Raw genomic sequence first — 23,139 nt, forward strand, 5'->3', positions numbered from 1 at the left:
ACTCACTAAGCTAGTCCGAAACGTTGGTTTCAAAAATGTTCACAGGTTTTTCCACAAAAATAAAAGTCCCTTCAAGGTGCTGACAGTGGTCCTATCAGCCTCATTTTCTGTAGTCAGTGCTCCATCTGGTAGCACTATCGCACTAGAAGCCTTCGTGCGTATCATATTGACAGCCTCTGACGTGCCAATAGCCAAGTTGGTAGACGTCATACTAGCCTACAATGCACGGGTCTGCAACTCCTGCAACTTGGTCTGGATGGCCCCTAAGACGATCTGCTGCTGCTTTTCAAATTGCTGCAGGGCATCCACGATGACATCTTAGACTATGTCACTGACTTCATATAAGTCGCCCTCCGTCAATGTGATAGGGTCCAGTGAGGTCTTGGTCACCTTGGATTTCTTTCTGGACCCTCCCTTCTCTAGCTCTCTCGGGTGCTTAATGCAGGTGGATGTCTCTTGAGGGTCCATGTTGTGCTGCTCTATGTCCTCCTCTTCGGTCTCAGGTGAAGGCAACATCAGAGCCCCACTGTGTGCCACTTTTCTGTTTTCCTGCCTCCTTTCCTACTTGTTCTACCTAGGCCTTCTCAGTGGCCTCCTTTTTCCTCTTTTCGACTAGCTGTGCCATCTTCAGCTTGGCCTCCTCCTTCTTCTTCCCTATAGCAGACTTGCTTCCACCCACCGCCAAGTCCATGGTAGTGCGCCACTCTACTAGCCATTTATCAAGCACCGCATCAATGGCATCATCTGTGGCCAGATACGGCAAATTGTACCACTTTTGCATAGGGTCCTTCTGTGCCCTGATTGATATTCGATGGAAATCAACTTTAAACTTAGCATAGCTCTGCAGGTTAGAGTATACTGTGGGTGATAATTGCAACTTGCGATTGATGGCCATCCTAGTATTCATTTCCATCAAAATCCAGAAGATCTTGTTGTCCCAAACTCGCTCCACGTCCTTGGTTTCCCACAACGAAGCGTACTTCACTGCTTCAGGAAGGTCTAGCACGACCAAAGGGAATTGGCTCTCCTATGGTAGCTTCCACACTACCAGTACAATCGACAACAAGAGCCACGGGTAGTGGAAGGTCTTTCTTTTCTCTTGTGCTTCACGTCAGTTTGCCAGGAACTCTCCGCGAAGGTAGTTCGACCAGTTAAACTGGACTCCTTCCGCGCATTGCTATGTGAGTGAGACGACAGGCACTGACACCTCATCTGCACGACACTTCTGCATCACATTCCCTGCAAGGATCTGCATTGCTACATTTACAGTGGGGTTGCAGATGTTGGAGATAGTGTACCCGCGTGACTTCTTCACCAGCTTGAATTTCTCCTTCATTGATTCTGCGAGAGCCTACTCGCCACCCTTGCTGCCAAAGATCATTGTTGGATTCTCGCCTATATACAGTAGGCGCATTATTTTGTGAATCAACATATTGGTGATGGGTATCGGCTCCTCCATCCACAGAAACCCATCATGCACCAAGCACAATAGCCACTTCATGACCAAAACTATCACCAGGGTGCGGTTATAGTGCGAAACCCAGAGTAGGTTCAACAATCCTGCCTTTTCTACCCCCTTGAGCCACCTCCACAGCTCCAACACTATCATACCTGTATTTGTATCTATGATGCAGTGCATCAGATGTTTGGTCGCCAGGTTCGGGAACTTCTCATGGTCCACCAAGTCCCATTCTTCAAGCTTTAGTGTCGGCACTCGAGCCAAGTGTGCACCGTCGAAAGTAATTTCATCCTGTAGTAGAGGGGTTTGTAGGGGAGTCTTACTCTCATTAATGTCCTTTGGGGCCTTGGACTTAGGCTTGCACGGAGGGACATACTTCGGAAACCGTGTAATAGGGTCCACACCCTAGGATTCAACCTCCTATACCTCCACTCCCACATCTTCATCGTCCATCAGGATGTCTTTGATATCCTCCTCCTTTGCTTCTAAGTTTATAGCCTTGCCATTCTCTTGTGTAGAGGGCATTGGTGCGTTTCGTCTTGGCGATGTGTGCACCAGTATGGCAGGTTGTTTTCCCTTCTTGTCCTTCACGGTCTCCTTGGTTGGGGTTGGCTTCGGTCTCGGTGTTCTCGGTGATTTAGGGACCTCCGCCAATACTTCAGGTACTTTTGGAGTAGCTACTTTTGCCTCTCTCTCCATTTCCTGTGCCATCTCCTCTACTACTTGTTGTGTATATCTTCTGCAAGAATTCCTGTGTGTCCACTGGAAAAGTCACAAATACCCCAGAAACTATCAGAAGCTTGTATTGCTCACAATTCATAGGCGCTTGAGAGCTCAACAGCTGAATACTCAAAATGCCAAGTGTTTTTCGTTGGGCAGCTACTTGTAATTTATAGGGCATTTTGAATTCAAATCCGACCATTCCCCCCAAAATCGGTTCATTAATGCTAGATTGGCGGCATATTTTCAAGGATCTAAGCCATAAATTTCGTCTTAAATGCTGGCTGCCTGCTCCATTTGGCCTCACTTCTGTCGTCTTTTCATGAACAATGACTTTAACAGTCACTTTTCGGCTGACCTATGAGATTTATCCCTAGGTAGTGTAGCTCCCTCCGCGCTGTCGCAGACCCAGTGACACGTCCTTGCTTCGCACCATTTTCCAATCACGTAGCTCCCCAACCTGGGCAGTGTAGTTTATAGTCCCACGCCTCCTTTCAACTGCTTGGAGTGCTAAGACTATGCTACCTTCATTTAGTCACATGGTCAGACTGCCGGTGTATGGCTTCAAGTGACTGCCATTCACCTTTCCTGGGAAGGGTTCTCCATTTAATTTGACCAGTTGTACCACTCCTCCATTGGTAATCTCCTTAATAACATAAGGCCCTAACCAGTGCATCCTGAACTTCCCTGGAAATTTATCAAACTTACTATCATATAACAAAACTAGGTCATTTACCTTAAATGTGCACAGCTTGATGTGTCGATCATGCCATGCCTTTTCGCACTGATTTTGGACCTGTTAGTGAAATCCTGCTAAAAATATTTCTTCCTCCAGTTCATCCAGCTGGGTGAGCCTTTCTTCTAGGGCTCTGCGATCTATCATACCTATGAGCACTGCTATGCGTAGGCTAGGCACAATATACTCCATAGGCATTACCGCTTCAACACCATAGACAAGCCTAAAAGGGGTTTGTCCAGTCAACTTCTTGCATGTCGTTTGATAAGCCCATAGTACTACAGGTATGTGTAGGTCCCAATCAATTTGCTGAGCATTGCAAACCTTGCTCAGTGCATTTTCGAGCACTTTGTTGAACTCTTCCACCATCCCGTTAGCCTACGGGTGATAAGGCGTACTCTTCTGGTGGTATACTTGAAATTCCTCCATTAGCACGTTGATCATCTCATTCAGGAAGTGCGTACCATGATCACTCATCAAGATCTTTGGACAGCCAAATTGCGTCAGTACATGCTCAAATAGGAACTTCGCGGTAGTTGTGCCCGTGCAATCCTTCACGGCTGCGCTTCTGCCCAACGAGTCAAATACTCCATTGGGGTGATACTGTACCTTGCTCCCGTATTTCCTTGTGGCTGAATGGGTCCTACAAAATCTATCGCCCATTTCTCAAAGGGTTGCAACATCATTTGCGGATTCAAAGGCATCTCATCCCTTCGTGATGGCTTGCCGGTTATTTAACACACATCACATGCCTTGCAATATGCTTTTGATTCCTGATGAAGGGTTGGCCACCACAACCCTGCGCGTAGAATCTTCTGTACAATTTCTCTCCCTGCATAATGGCCTCCTGTGGTGCCCCCATGAGCATCCGCGAGGATGCTGCTTCTTTCAAACTTAGGTACATACCATTGCAATATCTCATTAATCCCCATCTTGTACAGATGCCCAACAATGACAGAGAAATCTGCGGCACGCACCACTGGTTCCTTCTTTTGCTGGACAATGTATCCTTTTGATGTAGTTCATGTTGTTAGGAAGTGTATTATATCCTCAAAATGAACATCCGCGATGCGCAGTGTAAATAGTTGCGCATCAGGTAATCCTTCTTCCAAGTTAGTAGGTTCTTCCCCTGTTTCGATGTACGATAGGTGGTCTGGTCTCGTGTTCAATCGTCCAAGCTTCACAACAACTTCAAAATCATACTCCTGGAACAATAAGAGTCACCCATAGATTCTGCCCCCCAACACAAGCTTATTGACCAGGTACTTCAGCGCAGAGTGATCGATATACATCTTAAAATGGCCTCCTAGCAAGTAATGCCTATACTTTTGGAGCGCATACATGATAGCTAGCCCCTCGCACTCGGTGGTGGAATAATTCTTCTCCGCTTTGGCCAAACACACATGCAAATCGTCCTGCCCATCGCACTTGTATGTCATTTGCATCTTAGGCTTCCTAAAGCGAGTTCTCATCATTCTCCTACATTCGCACCAATCATCAAAGCTTCCCTTATGCGTACCCCACCATCTCGCCCTGCGTAGCGTGCAGTGCCCAGTCCAACGCCTGGAAGTACTGCTTTTCTAGTACCTCCCTTTCAAATGCATCCAAAAAGATATCTACCTCATTCAGACCATCGTAAGTAGGAATATTTCTTACCTCTGAGGACACACAACACAACGATTGGGTCATCATGTTTCAATTCGGTGTAGTTACTTCATGTAACCGATTCTGCCAGTGTTCTATTCGAAGTCCGAAGTGCAGGAACTCTCATGATCCCATGTAATCTGTCCATCCATGGTGGGATTCACCCAATCTTGGTCTTGCGTTGTTATGTTATAGATACAGTCTAGATCGTGATCACTTTCATAATCGCAGACTGGTTCTGTATAGCACAATCCTTCAATCGGATCTAGGGGTACTACTACGTGTAGCGATTTCTTCTCAAAGATAATCTTTTGCTTCTTCAGATTGATTACCCCGTTCATATCAGTAGCTTGGTCAATTCCTAGGAGCACAGGATAGGGATTGCTGTCATCCACTATCTCTATTACTTCAAAGTTAGCCAGCGTGCTCACTCCCTCAATATCCATGGTCACCCCCTGCAGCCACCCCACAGGGATGATCTTCTGCTGATTCACAATCCTTAGTTGAATTGGAGACCATTGCAGCGCAAGTCTCCCCATTCACTCCCACGTCTGCTTCGGTAGGACGTTAACGTCTGACCCCAGGTCCAAAATAACCTGATCCATTTCATACTCTCCTATTTGCGCGGTCAGTCTCATCTCCTATCCCATCCTTGTTTTATGCTTGCAAATCTTTCATACTACGCGCAACTCACCCGACGTGGTACCAACGCATCTATTGATGAGCTCTTATAACCCTTTCACAACCTTACTATCACGCAATAACTTCATACAGGTCTCCACGAAAGTTGTGAGCATATAGGGGTCCATCTCTTGCTTAGGCTTATCCTTGCTTCCTGAGGTGCAGGCCTTAGCAAAGCTCTTCTTAGCTTCCATGAAGGTTTTTCATGCGTGCTCCAAATCGAACTCAGTTTCCTTCACGGGAGCTTTGTGAACCCATGTACTCTCTTCTGGCTGTTTCCCCTTGTCATCTCCTGTCGCGATTCCACTTCTAAGCACGATATTTACGTTTGGATCTTCCTTGTGGCTCAAACCTCATGATCTGTAGGTTCTGAGTCGGCGGAGGTGGTAGCACCCCTTTTTCACATATCCTAGCTATCAGTGTAGGACAGTCTTCTATTTCATGATCAAACAATGTGCAATACTTGCACGACGGACGTGTTGGATTAGTGCAATCACGAGCATAGTGTCCTAGTCCTTCGCAATTATAGTAAATCAAATGTCCTCGACCTTTGCCAGGTCCTCCTCCACCTCGGCCTCGTCTGCACCCCTGAAATCCTGTCTGTGCCATCCATGCGCTTTGGTCAAGGGGTATCTGTCCAACCACTGTTCCTTTGTCAATCATGGGTTTTTGTTCTCCTACACCGTGAATTCGTGGATATTCCTATCCAACCAGTGTCTGATCTCCTTCTTAGTTGGATTCCAGTGATATGACATCACACATCTCTTATGCAAATTCCGGTGTCGGCAACAGAACCATTTGTTGGCATGAGGGGGCTTGACCCAGGTTCAATGTTAATTAGCCAAACAAATCCCTACACTATTGGCCCTTTCAGCAGTAGCTTGTAGCGTGCAGACTGAAGTCTCACCCGAAGCAGTATGGGGGGATGTTGGAACCAAGTTTCCACACCCTGAGATGGTTGTGATGTCATTTGATTCCTTCTATCCCTGCCTTCACGCAGGTTGCTTCTTTCTAGGGCTTGCAAGATGATCCCTCTATTCCGACCTTCAGTACCTTCACGAAAGTATATGATCGACCTTCGTGTAGCCCTATCCTATTGCTTAGGTACTTTCGCACTGCTAGAGCAGCGTGCCATACAAGTTCCCCAATTAATCTAAGTGATTTTCTTATCTCATCAAATATTTAAAGTTAACACCCCGTAACCAGATATTCATAAATGCATCCAATTAATTAATGTAATTGCAGCCTTTCACGCATCATATAAGCACAATAAAGGAAATTCATACATAAAATATCCATATGTATCAATAGAACAATGACAAAGAAATGGCAGAATATCTCTCTTTATTAATATCTTCCAAGTGCTTATAGACTCTATCCACCCTGTGCACATAGCTGCAGGGGTCCGCGCGCTCAGCTACGGACTTCTACCCTAGGCCTCTGCGCACTCAGTTGCAGAGCCTCTACCTATGCCACGACCCAAAACTTAGACTTCTTTTTCAGAACTCTCACTCTATTACATGTTCTGTCATTGTCTATCTCCAGAGCTTAGCTCTTTTTATACAATCCCATGGTCCATGGATTATGGGTAGATCTCTTATAGCTGACTTTACTTTACAAAACTAAGGGTGGACTACCCTTTTTGACCCATAATATCTTCACGCTCCGCGACCACAGAATGCAGAGGTTTTTAAGAATTATATTACAAAAATTGACTTAAATATGGGCTTTTAGCCCCAAAACTGCCCTTGCAGGATCCTGCTCCCAACACTTGGTAATCAATGCAAATACGCCATCTCCCATCTTTCTTAGGGACTATCACTAATGGAGAGACCCACTAACTATCAGAAATGGGATAGATGAAATTAACGTCTAAGAGTTTTTGTAATTCCTCTTTAATAATATCTCTTAGTGCAAGATTCATTCATCTCTGGGGTTGTCGGATAGGTCGAGCTCCCTCCTGAATATAGATATGATGAGTACAAGTCTCAGGAGGAATGCCTTTCATGTCTTCGTAACTCCAAGCGAATGCATCCAGGTGATCTCACAACAAGGTAACAAGCTGCTCTTGCTGAGATGAATCCAGGTCTGAGCTAATGTGTAGAGATTTGCCTAGACTAACAAGAGTGGTCTCAAGCTCAAGAGTATAGGAAGATGATGCTATAGTATGGGATGAGGAAGGCTGGGAATCAAAATTTTCTTGAAAATCCAGACTAAAGATCTGATGAAGTGTGTCAAAGTTAGGCATAGTGTCTAAATTGTTCAAGAAATCTCGTAATTCACCCTCCTGGGTAGACTTGGTATGATGATGAATCAAAGAAATAGATCAGGTCTCCTCATCATTGCTGTCATAATATAACCATAAGGTGTCCTTGAGTTCTCGAATAGATTTAGTAGGTGGATATAAGGTGACCTTTTCCCAAGAGTCTCCATGTGAAATGTACATATCACCAAAGCGAAATCCAGTATAAGCATTGGCCCTAGAAAGCCATGGTTGTCCCGGAATCAAAGGATGTCTTCCCAATGGATTCTTTAGTTGAAGCACAATGAAATCTTTTGGGTATTCCCATGAATATATAGAGACAACCACATCATCCAATAATCCATCGGGCTTGATTTTAGATCTATCTGCAAGTTCAAGCACAATGTATGCAGGACGAATATGGTCCAACCCAATTTGTTCCATGGTTTGCCTAGTCATAACATTGATGGCCGCCCCGAGGTCTATTAATACATTAGAGACAAGTATATCACCTACCTGGATAGAAATAACTGGGTTTCCATGATCAGTATATGTCTCCATTGATACACATCCTTTCATTAACTCGGAAACTCTACCAACCCGAGGTCTATTAATACATTAGAGACAAGGATATCACCTATCTTGATAGAAATAACCGGGTTTCCAAGATCTGTATATTTGTCCATTGATACGCATCCTGTCATTAACTCAGCTTCTCTACCAACAAATTGAATGGTCTAAGGTTCTACTCTCTTCCTCCTTGGATTTTTAAGACATAACTCCCTATTGATCTTTGTGTAGATGGGAATTTCTCTAATAGCCTAAAGTAAAGGAACCTTTATGCAAATATTCCTTAACTCTGAAGCCAGAGTGGACTCGGGGTCACTCTTCTCCATAGCCAACCTCTCTGGATAGGGAGGTTGGTTTGAAGAAGATGGTGAATTTGAAGGTACGAGAATGGGCTAAATGGTGACATTATTTTTCGAATGATCAAGAGTTGCCTCCTCATTTTTCTCCTCAATGATCACCATGGGTTGTTTTTGTTTTTCTGGTTTAACTACCCTTCCTGATCTCAATTGAAGCTCATTTATCCCAACCGACAAGGTTCGATAGGTAGGAGAAGGGGACGGTCCAACTGAATGAATCAGTTGTACTGCCTTATTATTAGGATTTGGTACTGGTTGAGCAGGTAGTTGAGGTGGTCTAAATGGTGGTGGCAAAGGAAATGGTGGCATTGGTTGACTCTGCTGAGGTAGAGAGGGAAAAGATGGTTGTGACATATGGTGTGGTGCATATGAAGGAGGATATGATGGCATTTGAGCAAGATAGGAATGATATGAATGGTTTGGCCCTCTCCATCCTTGTTGCCAAGGTTGAGAGGATTGTCCATGGTGAAAATGGTTTTCATGCTACCAATGTTGAGAGTGATTATTATTATTATGATAGGAATATGGAGGTGCATTATAACCATAAAAATGTGGTTCAGGAACCATACCTGCACTTACCTGTGGCTAGTTCCTTCGCGCTCCCATGGCATGTAATGGCTGAGGTTCATAATTCTCTCCTTCAAATACATATTTCAATCCAGGTATGGAGGGGCATTCCTTGGTGGCATGGTTCTCTACACAGATCACGCATTTATTAACACTCTTTGTATCAGCATGCCACTCTCTTAAAGGATGTTTTTTCCTACATTTTGGACAAAAAATAGACAATGGCTCTTGTTCTTTTTCTAGTTTTTGCTGAAGTTTCAAAGAGTCTATTTGTTTGCTAACAGTGTTTATTATTTCAATTTTCATATTGTCCATTTTACTCTCCAAGCCAATAATCATAGCATCTGTAGATCCTAGTTTGTTAGTTCTGCTTCGATCTCCTTTAGTGTATGTAGATTGATTTCGTGAGAACTTCCTACACAAGTCACAAATTTGTTCAAAAGTTTTCTGAGCTATATCTCCTTGTCCTAACAAATTCAAATTATGTTTAGAATCCTTAGTAATCCCTTGTAGGAAGAAGGTTCGAATGGTACTTAAATAAAATTTGTGTTTAGACCTTTGGAGTATATACAAAAATCTTTCTAAGTAGTCGTCCAAAGTCTCATCATCACCTTGTACAATGGTGACACTCTCGTCCTACATTTATCTAGTTTTACAATATTCCTAATATTTATTCAAAAACGCTCTCTTTATTTGTTCCCAAGAACTTATAGTGTTTCCTCCTAGTCCCATGAACCAGCGCAAGGCTGAATCCTTGAGAGTTGTAGGAAAAAATTTTAATTTCTAGGCATCTGAAGAATAATCATAACTCCTACATAGTATATCAAACTAAAAAAGAAATGGATCTGGGTCTTCATGCACCTTACCATGAAAATGTGGAAGAACTCAAGGTGAAATATTCTTCACTTGCACATTTGCTTCAGAATTCACTATTGGAAATCCAAAAGTGGACTGCTCTTCATTTCCTTGATTCTTGTGAGTCCCCTCTGCATGGTCTTCAAGATCAACCATTGTTGTGCCTCCAATCGGACCACTTCCAGAAGATGAAGGTTGACTATTGTTGAATTGGACTTTCCAATCACCATTAGCCTCCTTATTCCTCTTCTCGTGATGTGTCACACCTGAATCACTATTTCTAGAATCCAAGTGAACCATTTCGACGTGATGAGTCTGGGTCTTCTTGGACTTTCTACCTGCAAAAGAAGGTCTAATATGAGAAGATTTCTCATATTTTTCAATGTTTCGTCCACCCTTATTAGGCTTCCGACCCCTACCTTTCTTAGGCATTCATTTTAAAAATAAGACCCAAAAAAACAAAATTCAAATTCTATAAAGAAAAGAATTTGTTAATTGTTGCAAAGAATAAAAAATTAGCACTTGTAAAATCCTTAAAACAATAGAAGCATACTGCAGAAAAAATAATAGCAGACTTACCCCTATTGCAGAAAATGGAAAGTTCTTACCAATTTCAAATCGCCTCCCCGACAACGACGCCAAAATGTTGGGTGCAAGAATTGTGGTTAAGCAAACTCCTTCAACACTTAATTGTCAACCCGGGGGTTTCATAAACTTAGAGGTGAAGCACAGGAAATGCTAGAAATGATATGAAATTTTCCTAACTCTATTCCTACTTCCTTAATTACATTCTTGCGAAATTGAAAAGAAAAGATCACTCGAAAATTTACACCAAAGAAATTCTAGTGCTGGAATATGAAAGAAGGTACTTTTGCGAAGAAATAAATGAAAGGAACTTTCAAACTCTTATAAGAAATCCTGATTAATTGAAATGGAAATCTATGTCTATCTTCAGTATAGTTGTATGTTAGATTAATAATTGGACCCTTGAAGGTTTCTAGATTCTTTATAGATCTTTCTCCCTGCACTGAGCTATTATTCCTGTGCTCCTACAATATTCTTGCACTAGTACCAGAACAAAGTTTATATGTTGGAAGTATATTCTACACTTGTACTGAAGATTTATGTCCTCATGCAGAGGCTCTAAGTCTTAGGACTAGAGCATTATGTTCCTGTATAAGGATATTGATTCCTGTACCGGAATAAAGATTCCTGCACCAAGTTTTTGAATTTCTTTTATAAAAGAATAAAGAGCATGTTAACTTAAGAAAACAATTTGCAAAGGTGAACAAGAATTGAAATAGATTTCACAAATAGAAAGATTCTTCAACTCAAATTAACTTTCAAAATAAGAATTAACTTTGAAAGTCAAAGCACACTTTTCTCCAATCAAGGAACTCTTTCATTCAACTAAAGAAATCATCTAATTGTGATAGCAGGATTTATCCCTATAATAGTCATTCACATAAATCCGATTTTCCTTTTTAATATTTTTAATTCAGAAAGGTTCACTTTGAATAATTAGAGATGAAGTTTGATCCTTTCCTCAAAAGTGTAAAGTGCAGGTACATATTAATGTGTTATAACAATGTTCATTCCTTAATTACCAAAGCATATTCAATCCATAATATCAAGAATACTTCTAAAAGATGAATACTCACTTGCAGAAATGCATCAAGATCCTCGTGACCGAAAAGAACGAAAAACTTTGCTGTAATGAACCAAAGAAATCAAATTGCGGAAATGTAAATGCACTAGTGCAGGACTAACGTGCTTACACGATTGAGGCAGAAATAATACTAAGCGTTGAAAAGAAAAATTACAAAAGTGCAAGATCAAACTTAGCTAAGCATGCACACCACGGATCTGTCACACACTGGCTATAAATGAAATCAAACCTGAACTTTGTGAAAGAATAGAAGCATCTAATTTAATTCATGCCTTGCATTAAAATGAAATCAACACACCTTTAACGAGAAATAAAAATGCGAGGGAGAATGAGCTGGGTTGGTTGGGCCCTATCTAACCAGCTCGTTTCCCTGTTTAAGAAACTTGGAAACTCAGCTCTCAGCAACACATCAACATAGAATTAAAACACATGATTGAAACAACATGGCGCAATCCCTTTATATTAAATTTCAGAATCAACAAATGTACATGATGAAATCGAATCTAGCCCAGAATGAGGGTGATACCAGCAAGATTACAAAATGCCATAGTTACAGTAGCATAGCTATCACTCTGCTCACTACCATTTTCTATCTAAATCCTACATTATATACATCCCTTTAGGTCTATGGTTGTATCTAAGCCTTTCAGCTATAATGAAATAACAACAATATTACATGCTAAGCCTTTTGGCTGTAACAAAACACTAAACTTAAGCATTTAGCCGACGACCTGATCTATCATATCCCTGAATTATCTCCGCTACAAGCCCAACTCGAGATGACCAATTCTAAACAATATGTCCACGTTAGGTAGTGAGTTGTCACGAAGGACTCGCCAGTGGTGCAGGAATCCTACCTGCACTCGGCCATGCTAAAGAAATGATTAATACGTTGCTTACCAAGTAATTTAGAAAAGAATATATTAGTTGCAAAGAATATTAAAGGTATAAAATCTATAAAAAATAATTAATTAAGTACATTTGTGACCCTTAAATATGAAATATAAAGCTAGTGCAGGAAAAGGCATGATTCTTAGAATAGTGCAGGGATAAGGAGGTTGCGAGGTTAAAGAAAAGGTCTAAGGTTATGAATTTGAAGTAGGAAAGGGGTTAAAAATGAAGCAATTTATCCTACCAACACCATTCACCCCTGTGCCATATTCCAAGCATGCATATGGGACTCGCACCGAAAGAACCAACCAAGGAATATCGAGGCTAAACCACCTCACCCTCATCAATAGAATCCAAGATTTATCGTAATCCATCCCAAATCACTAGGAAAACACAATGAACATATCATAATAGGCTCTACCGTGATCATCACCCGATCACTAGGCCAAACAAGCATGGATGCCACCGATTTCTCCACCTACACGGTGAGGAATTTTCCTACCTCCTAGTCTGTCGAGCTTTATCGTAATCCAAACCTGGATCACTAGGCCCTAAGTCGAGACCCACTCTTCAGGCTTTACTACATATCCAAAACCTAGGATTACTAGGCCCAATGGAGAGCAAACCACCTCTTGGCTTTACCATATATCCTGCCATTCACCAGTAAGGGTTCCTAGGCCACCTGAGGCAACAAAAAATCTGGCTTTACACAACCCATAGTCTGGTTCAAGGGTTACTAGGCCATGTGTTCTATCATTTCAGAGATCCACCTCACTCAACTTTGAATCCATTTGAAAATCCTGCTCAATGAAAACATGAGAACTCCATCACACCATGGCTATCCAGAAATGGCAAGGCTAGGCTAAAAACACTATTAAACTTGGAAAAACCCATTCCACAACAAAAAAAGAACCACATGCAATACCACGCATGCCAAATCTAGCACGGAAAATATACATGCAAGTGGATACCTACAATGAAGCCTGTTGTAACTGCTTGATCATGCCTTTCCCTACTTGATCTTTTCTTCCTCTTATCTTCTTTGCCTTTCTTTTTCCAATGCCAAAGTGCTCCAAGAAACTCTAAGTGTCCAAGAGTGAGAGAGAGAGAAAATAATGAGAGAGCTCCAAAACTGAACTGACAAAAGGTTATCAAGTGATCCTGAGAAGCCTTTTTATGAATGAGGCCTCTATTTTCTTCATTATCCATTATTTTCCTTCAATTTCCTCCTCACATGCAACCTGTGACCTTTCACCTTCTTTTTCTCCTAATTTCCATTATTTTCATAAATAAATGTGCCAAAAATTCAATTTTGCCTTTCCAAAGGCTTTGCCATTTCCTTTTCCAATTTCCTTATCCATAAACAACCAAATGAACACCCCCTAGGATGTCTTGCCCAACATTCAACTTTGAATACGTGTCCCGTTACCATGGTCGTATATATTTTTAGATGAGTTTTTTAACCATGACTGTTACACCTAACCAGTGGCACAAACCTACATCATACTACAACAACCTATGGAGGAGAAAGGTATATGTTTATAGTGGTTTGTGTTGAGATAGATTGCTAGTTGGGTGGTGTCCTAGTGTTTGGACAATTTTTCAGCTTGTGGGAGCCATGTGTTAAGGTTGACTTGGGTGGTTGGAAACCTCAACAAGGAGCCAATTTCACAACGATTGGATTGGGTGCCAGTGACTGGTGGACAGCAGCATGTTGCTACCCAAAGTAGCCCTTGACAAGTAGTCGTAATGAGAGCTTGAAAAATGAAAGTTGGGTGAAGTTGTTGAGCCTATGTGTATCTCTTTGATGGATGAAAGAAGCTACTAGAAGGTAGATTTGAGCTCAGGTGTTGGCTAACCTAGAAGAGTAGATTGGATCATCCCATGTTCATTGAAGTAGAGGAAACTTGCAAGAGTGATAGGTGGCAACCCTCCTAGAGACTTTGTGTTGTCCTTTGATGGACTAAGGAGTAGTTAGACAGTAGAACGAAAGCGAATCACTGATGGGATGATATACGACATAGAGAGTGTAGCGAGACTGTCAAAGTATCTTGTATCCCTTGTATGGGAGCCCTAGACTGTTGTATTACTTATTTGGTTTAATATAACGAAGACTGGGTTATTCTACATATTTGTACAATATTTTGTAAAAAGTTGTCTATACTTGTGCATGTGTGATTTATTGTTTTATATTGTTTTGTTGAGTAAAGTAGTTCTGTTGAGATTCTTCGTTTGGTAGCAAAAGAGATTCTAAGATTTTATAATAGACCGAAGATCCTAGAAATTCAACATGGTTTTAGAGCTTGTCTGAGCTACTTTGGAAGATAGTGAATCATCAGAGTGCACAACAAAGTACAACTTAAGAGGGATTTGATCACATTGTAGGTGAAGGGCCCACTACAATGTTGAAGTTTTAGGCTAGTCTTCAGTATGAGGACAAGTTGGAGTGTTTTTCAATTATAGTCCATGGAAGGAAAGGATTAAGTTGGTATTGCAGGTCAACAGGATGTAGGAGTTCACAGAGAAAGCCATCAAGAAGCCAATTGACCCAAAGGAAATGGAAGTGTATGATGATTTGGATACGAGGGCGAGATTGATCATCCTAGATGGTGTGAAGGATCCCCTAATACCTCATTTTTCCATGAAGAACACTACACGTGAGATATGGATGGCTCTTCAGAATTTGTTCCATAATAATAACGAAAATATAGTATTGGTATTGGAGGATAAGTTGACGTTCACCAAGATGATACAGAACAATGTAAACTTGTTACGGGAACTGCTACTGTTACCCGTTTTGTAGAGATAGCAAAAAAGTGACCCGATTTTGAAAATGGGTGATGCAGAACACACATGTTTTTTTTAAAGCATAGTTTTTGGCACTTTAAATTTTTTTATGTACATTGCATTTTAGAATGGTAGTGATTTTCATGCTGATTTAAAAAAGTGGTTATTCTGCGTCAGACCCTTTTTTTAAAAGACCTATTTTTTGACTTTAAATTTTTCTAACATATGAAATGTAAATAATTATTTCGTAAATTTAATAATTTTGGAAGTGGTCTTCTTTTTCATATTTTCTAGTTTTTATTTTAATTTTTATTTTTTTTGTAGTGGGATTTTTATTGATTTGCACATTTAAAGAAGAAGGTCGATATTTTGCATTTTCGATATAATACATATTTATACATTGTTAATTAAATTTTCAATCCAAACGAAATAATTTTATCTAAAAAAATATGTAAAAAAGACAAAAATAAAAAATAAAAAATGTTAAAATTTTTTTATCTCATAAACCATAAAAGAATTTGGAAAAAAAAAAAAAAAATTATATATATATATATAAGTAAATATTGAGAAATTAAAAAAGAATGTTAGCAAAAACTAGGGAAAAGAAAATAAAAAATAAAAACAAACTAGTTTAAAAAAAAAGAAATAGAAAAATAACGAAAAAAATTAAAAAAACTAGTAAAATTAATATGAAAAAAAAAACAAAAAATGTAAAAAAAAAAAAATATATCTCATAGACCATCAAAGAATTTGGAAAAAAAAAAACAAAATTAAAAAAATATATATTTATAAAATTAAATAAGTAAAAATAGAGAAATTAAAAAAACATTAGCAAAAACTAGGAAAAAAAAATTAAAAACAAACTAGTTTAAAAAAAAGAAAGAAAATAAACGAAAAAAATTTAAAACTGGTAAAATTAATATAAAAAAAAAAAAAAAAAAACACAAAAACAAATTTAAATTATAAAAAAAAAACCCAAAAAAGCGCGTATTTTTTATTTAAAAAAAATGCAATTATTTTTTATTAAACATATATATTTTATTTAAAAATAAATAATAAATTTATTTTATTTTAAACAATCTTTGTTTTTATTAAAAAAAAAAAAATAAAAAAAAAAATAATTAAACAAAAAAAAATTTAAACAATTTTTATTTGGAAAAAATAAAAAAAACAATTTAAAACGATTTTTTGTTTTTTGTTTGTTTTTTTTTTTTTAATGTGAAAAAATATATATATTAAATTTTATTAAAAATTAAATTATTAAAAAAATTTAACAATAAATTTTAATAAGAATTAAATTTTATTTTATTTTTTTAAATTTTGACTATATAAAAAATAAATAAAAAAAAATTTAGTTTGCGCCCATTGGGGCGATTCCCGGAATTGCGCTCGGGCGGCTGGCCGGCCCTCGGGTGATTCTAGGAATCGCCCCAGGGCCGGCCAGCCGCCCGGGGGTGGCGCGACCAGGGGCGGGGGGTCTGCGATTCCCGGAATCGCGCCCGGGCGGCTGGGGGCGATTTTGGGAATCGCCCCAGGGGACGCAAACTAAATTTTATTTATTTATTTATTTTTTATAAAATAAAAATTAAAAAAAAAATTAAAATTTAATTCTTATTAGAACTTTTTGTTAATTTTTTTTAATAATTTAATTTTTAATAAAATTTAATATATATATTTTTTTAAATAAAAAAAATTCGTTTAAAAAAAAACAAACATTAAATTTTATTTTTTATTTTTTATTAAAATTATTTGAAAAGTTTTTTTAATATTTTAATTCTTATTATAATGGTTTAAAATTTAAGTTTTATTAAATTAGAATTTAATAATTTTTATTAAAGTTTTTTAATAAATTTTTTTTTGGTTTGTTTTTAAATAAATAATGAAAATTTAATAAAAAAATTATTTTTATTTTTAAAAATCAAAAATACATTTTTTTAAGTTTAAAATGTTTTTTAATTTAATTTTATTTTTTTAATTGGAAAAGACGTATGTTTTAAAAATTTTGATATTTTTTTTGTTTTGTTTTTTTTTTTTAATAATTTAAGCTTATTTTTGTCTTTTTAGTTTTTTCTAAATGCTTTTAGTAGTAATTTTACTAGTTTTTAATTTTTATTCTTTCTGTTAATTTTCTAATTTTGTTTAATCTAGTTTGTTTTATTTTTTTTTGGCTACTTTTTGCTAATGATTTTTTTAATCTTTCTATTTTTACCAACTTAATTTTATATATATAATTTTTTTTTAAATTTTTTCTAAATTCTTTTATGGTTTACGAAACAATTTTTTTAAAACATTTTTTATTTATTTTTTGTCATATATATATATATATATATATATATATATATACATTTATTTTTTTAAGTAATCATCATTTTAATTTTACTAGTTTTTAATTTTTGTTTGTTAATTTTACATTTTTTATTTTTATTTTTTAAATCTAGTTTGTTTTTAATTTTCAATTTTTTTTTAGTTTTTTGTTAATGTTTTTTTTTAATTTTTCTATTTTTACCTACTTAATTTTAGAGTTTTTTTAATGTGTATTTTTTCCTTTTCCCAAATTTTTTTAGTTTACATATTTGTTTTGTTTTTTTTTTAAATGTTTTTTTTTACTATTTATTTGTTTATAATTTGTAATTTTTTTCTAGTTTTTTAATTCTTATTTTTTATTGGTTAATTTTGTTTTTTATTTCCATTTTTATGATTGATTTTTATTTTTGATGTTTGTTTTTTTTTTTGTTTTTTATTTTTATTTTATGTTTTGTTTTTAGTATATATTTTTATTTATGTTTTGTTATTTTTATTTTTATTTTTTTTCTTTTGTGTTTTTTCATTGTTTTAAGTTTTTAATTTTAATTAATTAATTTATTTTATATGAAATTTTAATGTTTTTCTGGTTCATGATAAAATACTTTATGCTATTATTTTGAAATGTTGAAATTTTACCCTTGAAAAACAATTTGTTATCCGAGCGTCAACACTTTTCGTTTTGAGGGTGTTTTCTGCACAAAATTTACCATTGAGAAAAAAAAATGTTATTTGAACATCAGCACTTCGTTTTGAGGGTATTTTTTGGACAATTTTTGCACAAAAAATTGGTTTTCACCACCATTTTTAAAACATGTTGAAAATTTACCCTGGAAAAAAAAGGTGTTATTCCGGCATCAACACTTTTCGTTTTTAGCATTGTTTTTGATGTTTTTTCGGGGTTTTTTGGCCAGAGTTCCCGTTTTGAGTTTATAGTTCTCGTTTCAAAGTTTACATTGTTACAAGGCGAAGGAGTGAATTTATATCTCACGAGATTGTCTCAAGTCAATATGAGCTTGTTGTCGTTGACGTGACTATTTTAGATTCTGATACGGTGATGATCGATTTGAAAGGATCCATTGAGGAATGGAATCCCTTAATCAAGGGGATCATTGTGAGGGAGAAGTTTCCAGATTGGAATAGGCTATGGGACAACTTCATTCAAGAAGAGTTGCGAAATGAGGATCTTCATCCAAAGAAGAGGGCTTCAGATGATGACATGGAAATTGCAGCACAAATGAAGGGTAAGCAGAAGAAGGACTTGAGTAAAGTCAAGTGTTTCAACTATGGTGAGATGGGTCATTTTTCATTGAGATTTCCGATGAAGAAGAAGGGAGATGGAGAGAAGAAGAAAGGGAAGCAAGTCGCCGGTGCTTCCACTTCTGCTGAGATATATGCTCTCATAAGAAGATTGGAGGAGGGGGAATTTGCTATGATCTCTCATTTCTCGTAGGGTACTATAGATGAGGATGGATGGTACATAGGGTCACAGGAGGTTTTTGAGACTCTATCTGAATGGGACTTGAATTTGCACATGGTGTTGGGCAACAACAGTCAAAAGGAAATATGAGGATCGAGAGTTGTACCATTTAGGATCGAGACAAGACGTGTGATGCTGATCAATGATTGAGAAGAATGGGTTTGAGGTCTTGTTCTAGGATGGGAAGACAAGACTCAGGCCCAGAGGCTCTAGCTACACATATATTGTGCTTGTTGTTAGAGAGAATGGTCTATACAGGATGATGGGAAAGCCTATAGATCATGGGAAGATGAAACAGGTGGACTAGGTACATGTTCCTGAGGATCAATTGTAGGTGAAGGCTTCAGAGGTACATGTATAGTTTCCAAAGAAGAAGGTCCAGATTCTAGAGACTCAAAGGGAGTCGAGTTCTAGTGGGAGTTTGTAGGTTTAGAGGGAGACTTTGTAGCCCAAGAAGAGCACGTGGTTAGTGGGGATCAAGGGTGTTGCCACATATGACAAGAAGGAATAATGGAGGGATTGGAAATTGATAGAGGACAAGAATAAGAAGCAGGATGCTTTGAGTGACAATGACACTTCCGAGATAGGCATAGTTCATACTACAGAGATTGCTACAGTGGTGAGTTCCAACAGTTGTGCGAGTGTTGTGAATAGTGATGATGATGATGAGTTACTTCCTAGTCTCATAAGTACCTCCCTCACTAAGAGGGAGTGTTTATCTTTTAGTATCTTGGGAGGTACTCCAAACCCTAGGGTTCAAGGTGTGGATGGTGGAGCACCACAAGAGTCACTTGTGGACTTGGATCCCAAGGTTGGGGTTTTTTATTCAAAGGAGTTGGGACAAAACCATGAGGAATTTGAGCATGAGAAAATTTGAGGTGATAGAGGACGGCGTGGAGAATCCAATGCCTTTAAAATAACTCAAAATTAAGCTCTAGCACTTGAGATGTTAATTTTTGAATATCACTGTCATGGTTTGTTCAAGTCGGCTTGGCTTTAGAAAGACTTGTTAACATTTGGCATGAATTCGTTGGAGCCACATGTGAAAGGTATAAATTAGGCACATGTGTGAGTTCATTTACTCATCCAAATGTACATCTATCTCTTTATAAACACATATGAGGTAGTGAATTTTAGAGGAGGACAAGAAGTGGAGATTAAGGGTTGTTTTGGGCATGATTATCCTTCACCATAGGTATGAGTTTACCTTAGGAGAGGGTGCATGCATAAGGTGTTTCTTAGATGCGTTTTGGTGTTATTCAAGTGTGTTCTTCCTCCATAAAGTACGCTGAAATTATTCCAAGTGTGGGACGGGTAGTTCATAGGGATATCTCCTTGGGAAGAGGCCGTAAGGCTGGAAGAATATCTCAGATCAGCTGAAAACCTGATCTTCCTTGAAACAAGAAGCCATGAGAGCTTATTTGGGGCTAATAATTGCTCATAATTACATAGAATTTTGGACAAAATTAGGTGAGGGAAAGATGCAAATATGAGAGAAGGTTTGAAACACTGAAAGAGGGTTGTTGCAAACTATCAACAAGGCCTAACCAGTGGCACAAACCTACATTACACTATAATAGCCTATGGAGGAGAAATGTATGTGTTTATAATCCTTTATGTTGAGATAAATTGCTAGTTAGTTTGGACAATTTTTGCAGCCTGTGGGAGCCATGTGTTGAGGTTGACTTGGGTGGTTGGAAACCTCAACAAGGAGCATATTTCCTAGTGACTAGATTGAGTGCCAATGGAATGGTGGAGGGAAGCGTGTTGGCTACCCAAAGTAGCCCTTGACAAGTAGTCATAACAAGAGTTTGACAACTAAAGGTTGGGTGAAGTTGTTGAGCCTATGTGTAGCTCTTTGATGGAAAAAAGAAGCTACTAGAAGGCAGATTGGATCTCAAGTATTGGCCAACCTAGAAGAACAGATTGGATCAACCCGTGTTCATTTAAGCAGAAGCAACTTGCAGCAGTGATAAGTGGCAGCCCTCTTGGAGACTCTATGTGTTGTCCTTTAATGGACTAAAGGGTAGCTAGAGAGTAGAAGGGAAGCAAAGGACTGGTAGGACGAGATACAACATAGAGGCTGCAATGGTATTGTCATTGTATCTTGTATCCCTTGTATGGGAGCCCTAGACTGTTGTATTAATCGGTTGGTTTAATATAACAAAAATTGGGTTGTTGTACATATTTGTACAATATTTTTGTAAAAAGTTTTCTATACTTGTGCATGTGTGATTTACTACTTTATATTGTTCCACTGTGAAAAGTAGTTCTGTTGAGATTCTTTGTTTGGTAGCATCAGAGATCCTAATATTCTATCCTAGACCCAAGATCGTAGAACTTCAACACATAGTTATAACATTTTCCTTACAATTTGATTATAAAATATATAGGTATTACACCATTACATGGTTAGAGTTTTTATCTCTCTCTCTCTCTATATACACTACATTGAACCTTGCCTTTGCAATAGATTTGGTAACTTAACTATTTAATATCTGAAGTCTCTAGACCTCGTAGATGTAATGCATTGTGGTTATTTCAATGTGGCATTAGACTGGAACTATTTTTATAGTATATTGTGACTGTGATGTGTCTAAATCTTGATGATGCACGGGGATAAATATTTGATTGACAACAATGAGTGTGTAGGGTTAGTTTTGGTGTACTTACCCTCAACCTCGTTGTCACACTAGTCTCATTTTCTCCCTTTCTTGATTGGTTACGAGCTATACAACACCAGTGCCTTTAACACCTCCTTGAATTCGTTTTTCACCTACAAATATTTTCTCTTTGCTTTTCCTTGAGTTTACCAGGCTCCCCAGACTTTAGTTCGAAGCTGCGCAGGTGAAAACTCTCCAAGTAGGGTTTCCTCCCTTGACTTGGTTGTAATTTACATAATGTCTTATTGATAGTAACTTTCAGTTTGAGAATGGAGTTTCTCCTTTCAAACGATTACTAGGCTTATGATTTTTGTTATGGTAATATTTTTCTCAGGTATTCTTCTCCTATTTGATTGCTCTGGTCAACAAATACTTTAGGGGGTAGGTTCACTAGTTTCCAAGCGGTGCAAGTACCAATTTCCACATATAAATACTGAGTTTAGACCTCATCTGCTAACTCTTTTTTATTCTTCTGACTTTCTTACATTTCTTATTAATTTTTTGTAACTTAATGTGGTCTCAGGAGCGCAAGAGAAAGTACTTTAACCCTCTTCAAGTAAGGTAAATTTTCTCTTCCTTTATATTTTAAAAATGATGTCAAGGTTTTGAGTCATATTTATTTCACATTTATCCCAAGTTTCTAAGTGTTTTGACATTGTCTTGGCCATTGTAGGTTTTCCCCTTTCCCTTGGGATCCTGATGCACTTATTTTGATAATGGCTTCTCTCCTCGGGGCCATGCTTCAACTTGTGAATACTCAAGTTATAATATGGGTTTTCCTTTTATTCTAGGGTTATTCGACCATGAGGCCAAGACCCTTTTTATATGAGACTGCATGACTTAGGGTTTATGTTGACCTTAAAGAAAAGTTTTATTTATTTATTTATTTATTTCCGACAAGCTCTTCCTTCGACTGAACTCTTAAGAGAGTTTTATAGAATTATGTATATATATATATTTAGTCTATATCTATTTGATGTTACGGCCAACCGAATATGATGTCTTGTATTTTTAAAACACTCTGTAATGAAATTTATGCTCAATTTATGCTTAATGTATTCTCTCTTCTGGCTAAGGTTACAAGACATACATACAATATTTTTAAAGTATGTTATTTGGCATTTCCTTGGTGAAGTCTTAGTTCCAATACCGATGCTCTTAGATTTATGTGCACATGGTTTTCATTTTAAGAATAATTGGTTATTCGGTTTAAAGATCTTCTATTTATTGAAATACATTATTGTAATGAGTTTAGAGGAATACCCTCCTACATATATTCTCTGTATGCAACATGAAAACCAATTTTTTTATTTAGAAATTGATAAAAGAGAATAATTATAAACTTCTTGATATAACTCATTTTGATGTGTAATAGAATCTTTCTTTTCCTTTTTAAAATCACAGTTTTCTTCTACAATTTTCTTGCAAATAAAATTTATAGAATTTGTACTATAGTTTCCAATGATGAAAATGAATTGTTTCATTTAAAAATAACTTTTATTTTACCAATATTTCCCT

The 23,139-nt window shown here is 37.6% G+C and overlaps 1 protein-coding gene across 1 annotated transcript; it reads right to left on the reverse strand.

The window, feature by feature from the left end:
• Positions 1-7,566: 7,566 nt before the first annotated feature.
• Positions 7,567-8,043, reverse strand: LOC149252495 (uncharacterized). Its single transcript, XM_089454166.1, has one exon. The coding sequence runs from the start codon at positions 8,041-8,043 to the stop codon at positions 7,567-7,569; it is 477 nt and encodes a 158-aa protein (XP_089310292.1).
• Positions 8,044-23,139: the final 15,096 nt, after the last annotated feature.

Source organism: Pinus tabuliformis, chromosome 7 (assembly GCF_031772625.1).
Source record: "Pinus tabuliformis cultivar Carrire ecotype Pingquan chromosome 7, CPIR1, whole genome shotgun sequence".
In the NCBI taxonomy this organism is placed as follows: domain Eukaryota; kingdom Viridiplantae; phylum Streptophyta; class Pinopsida; order Pinales; family Pinaceae; genus Pinus; species Pinus tabuliformis.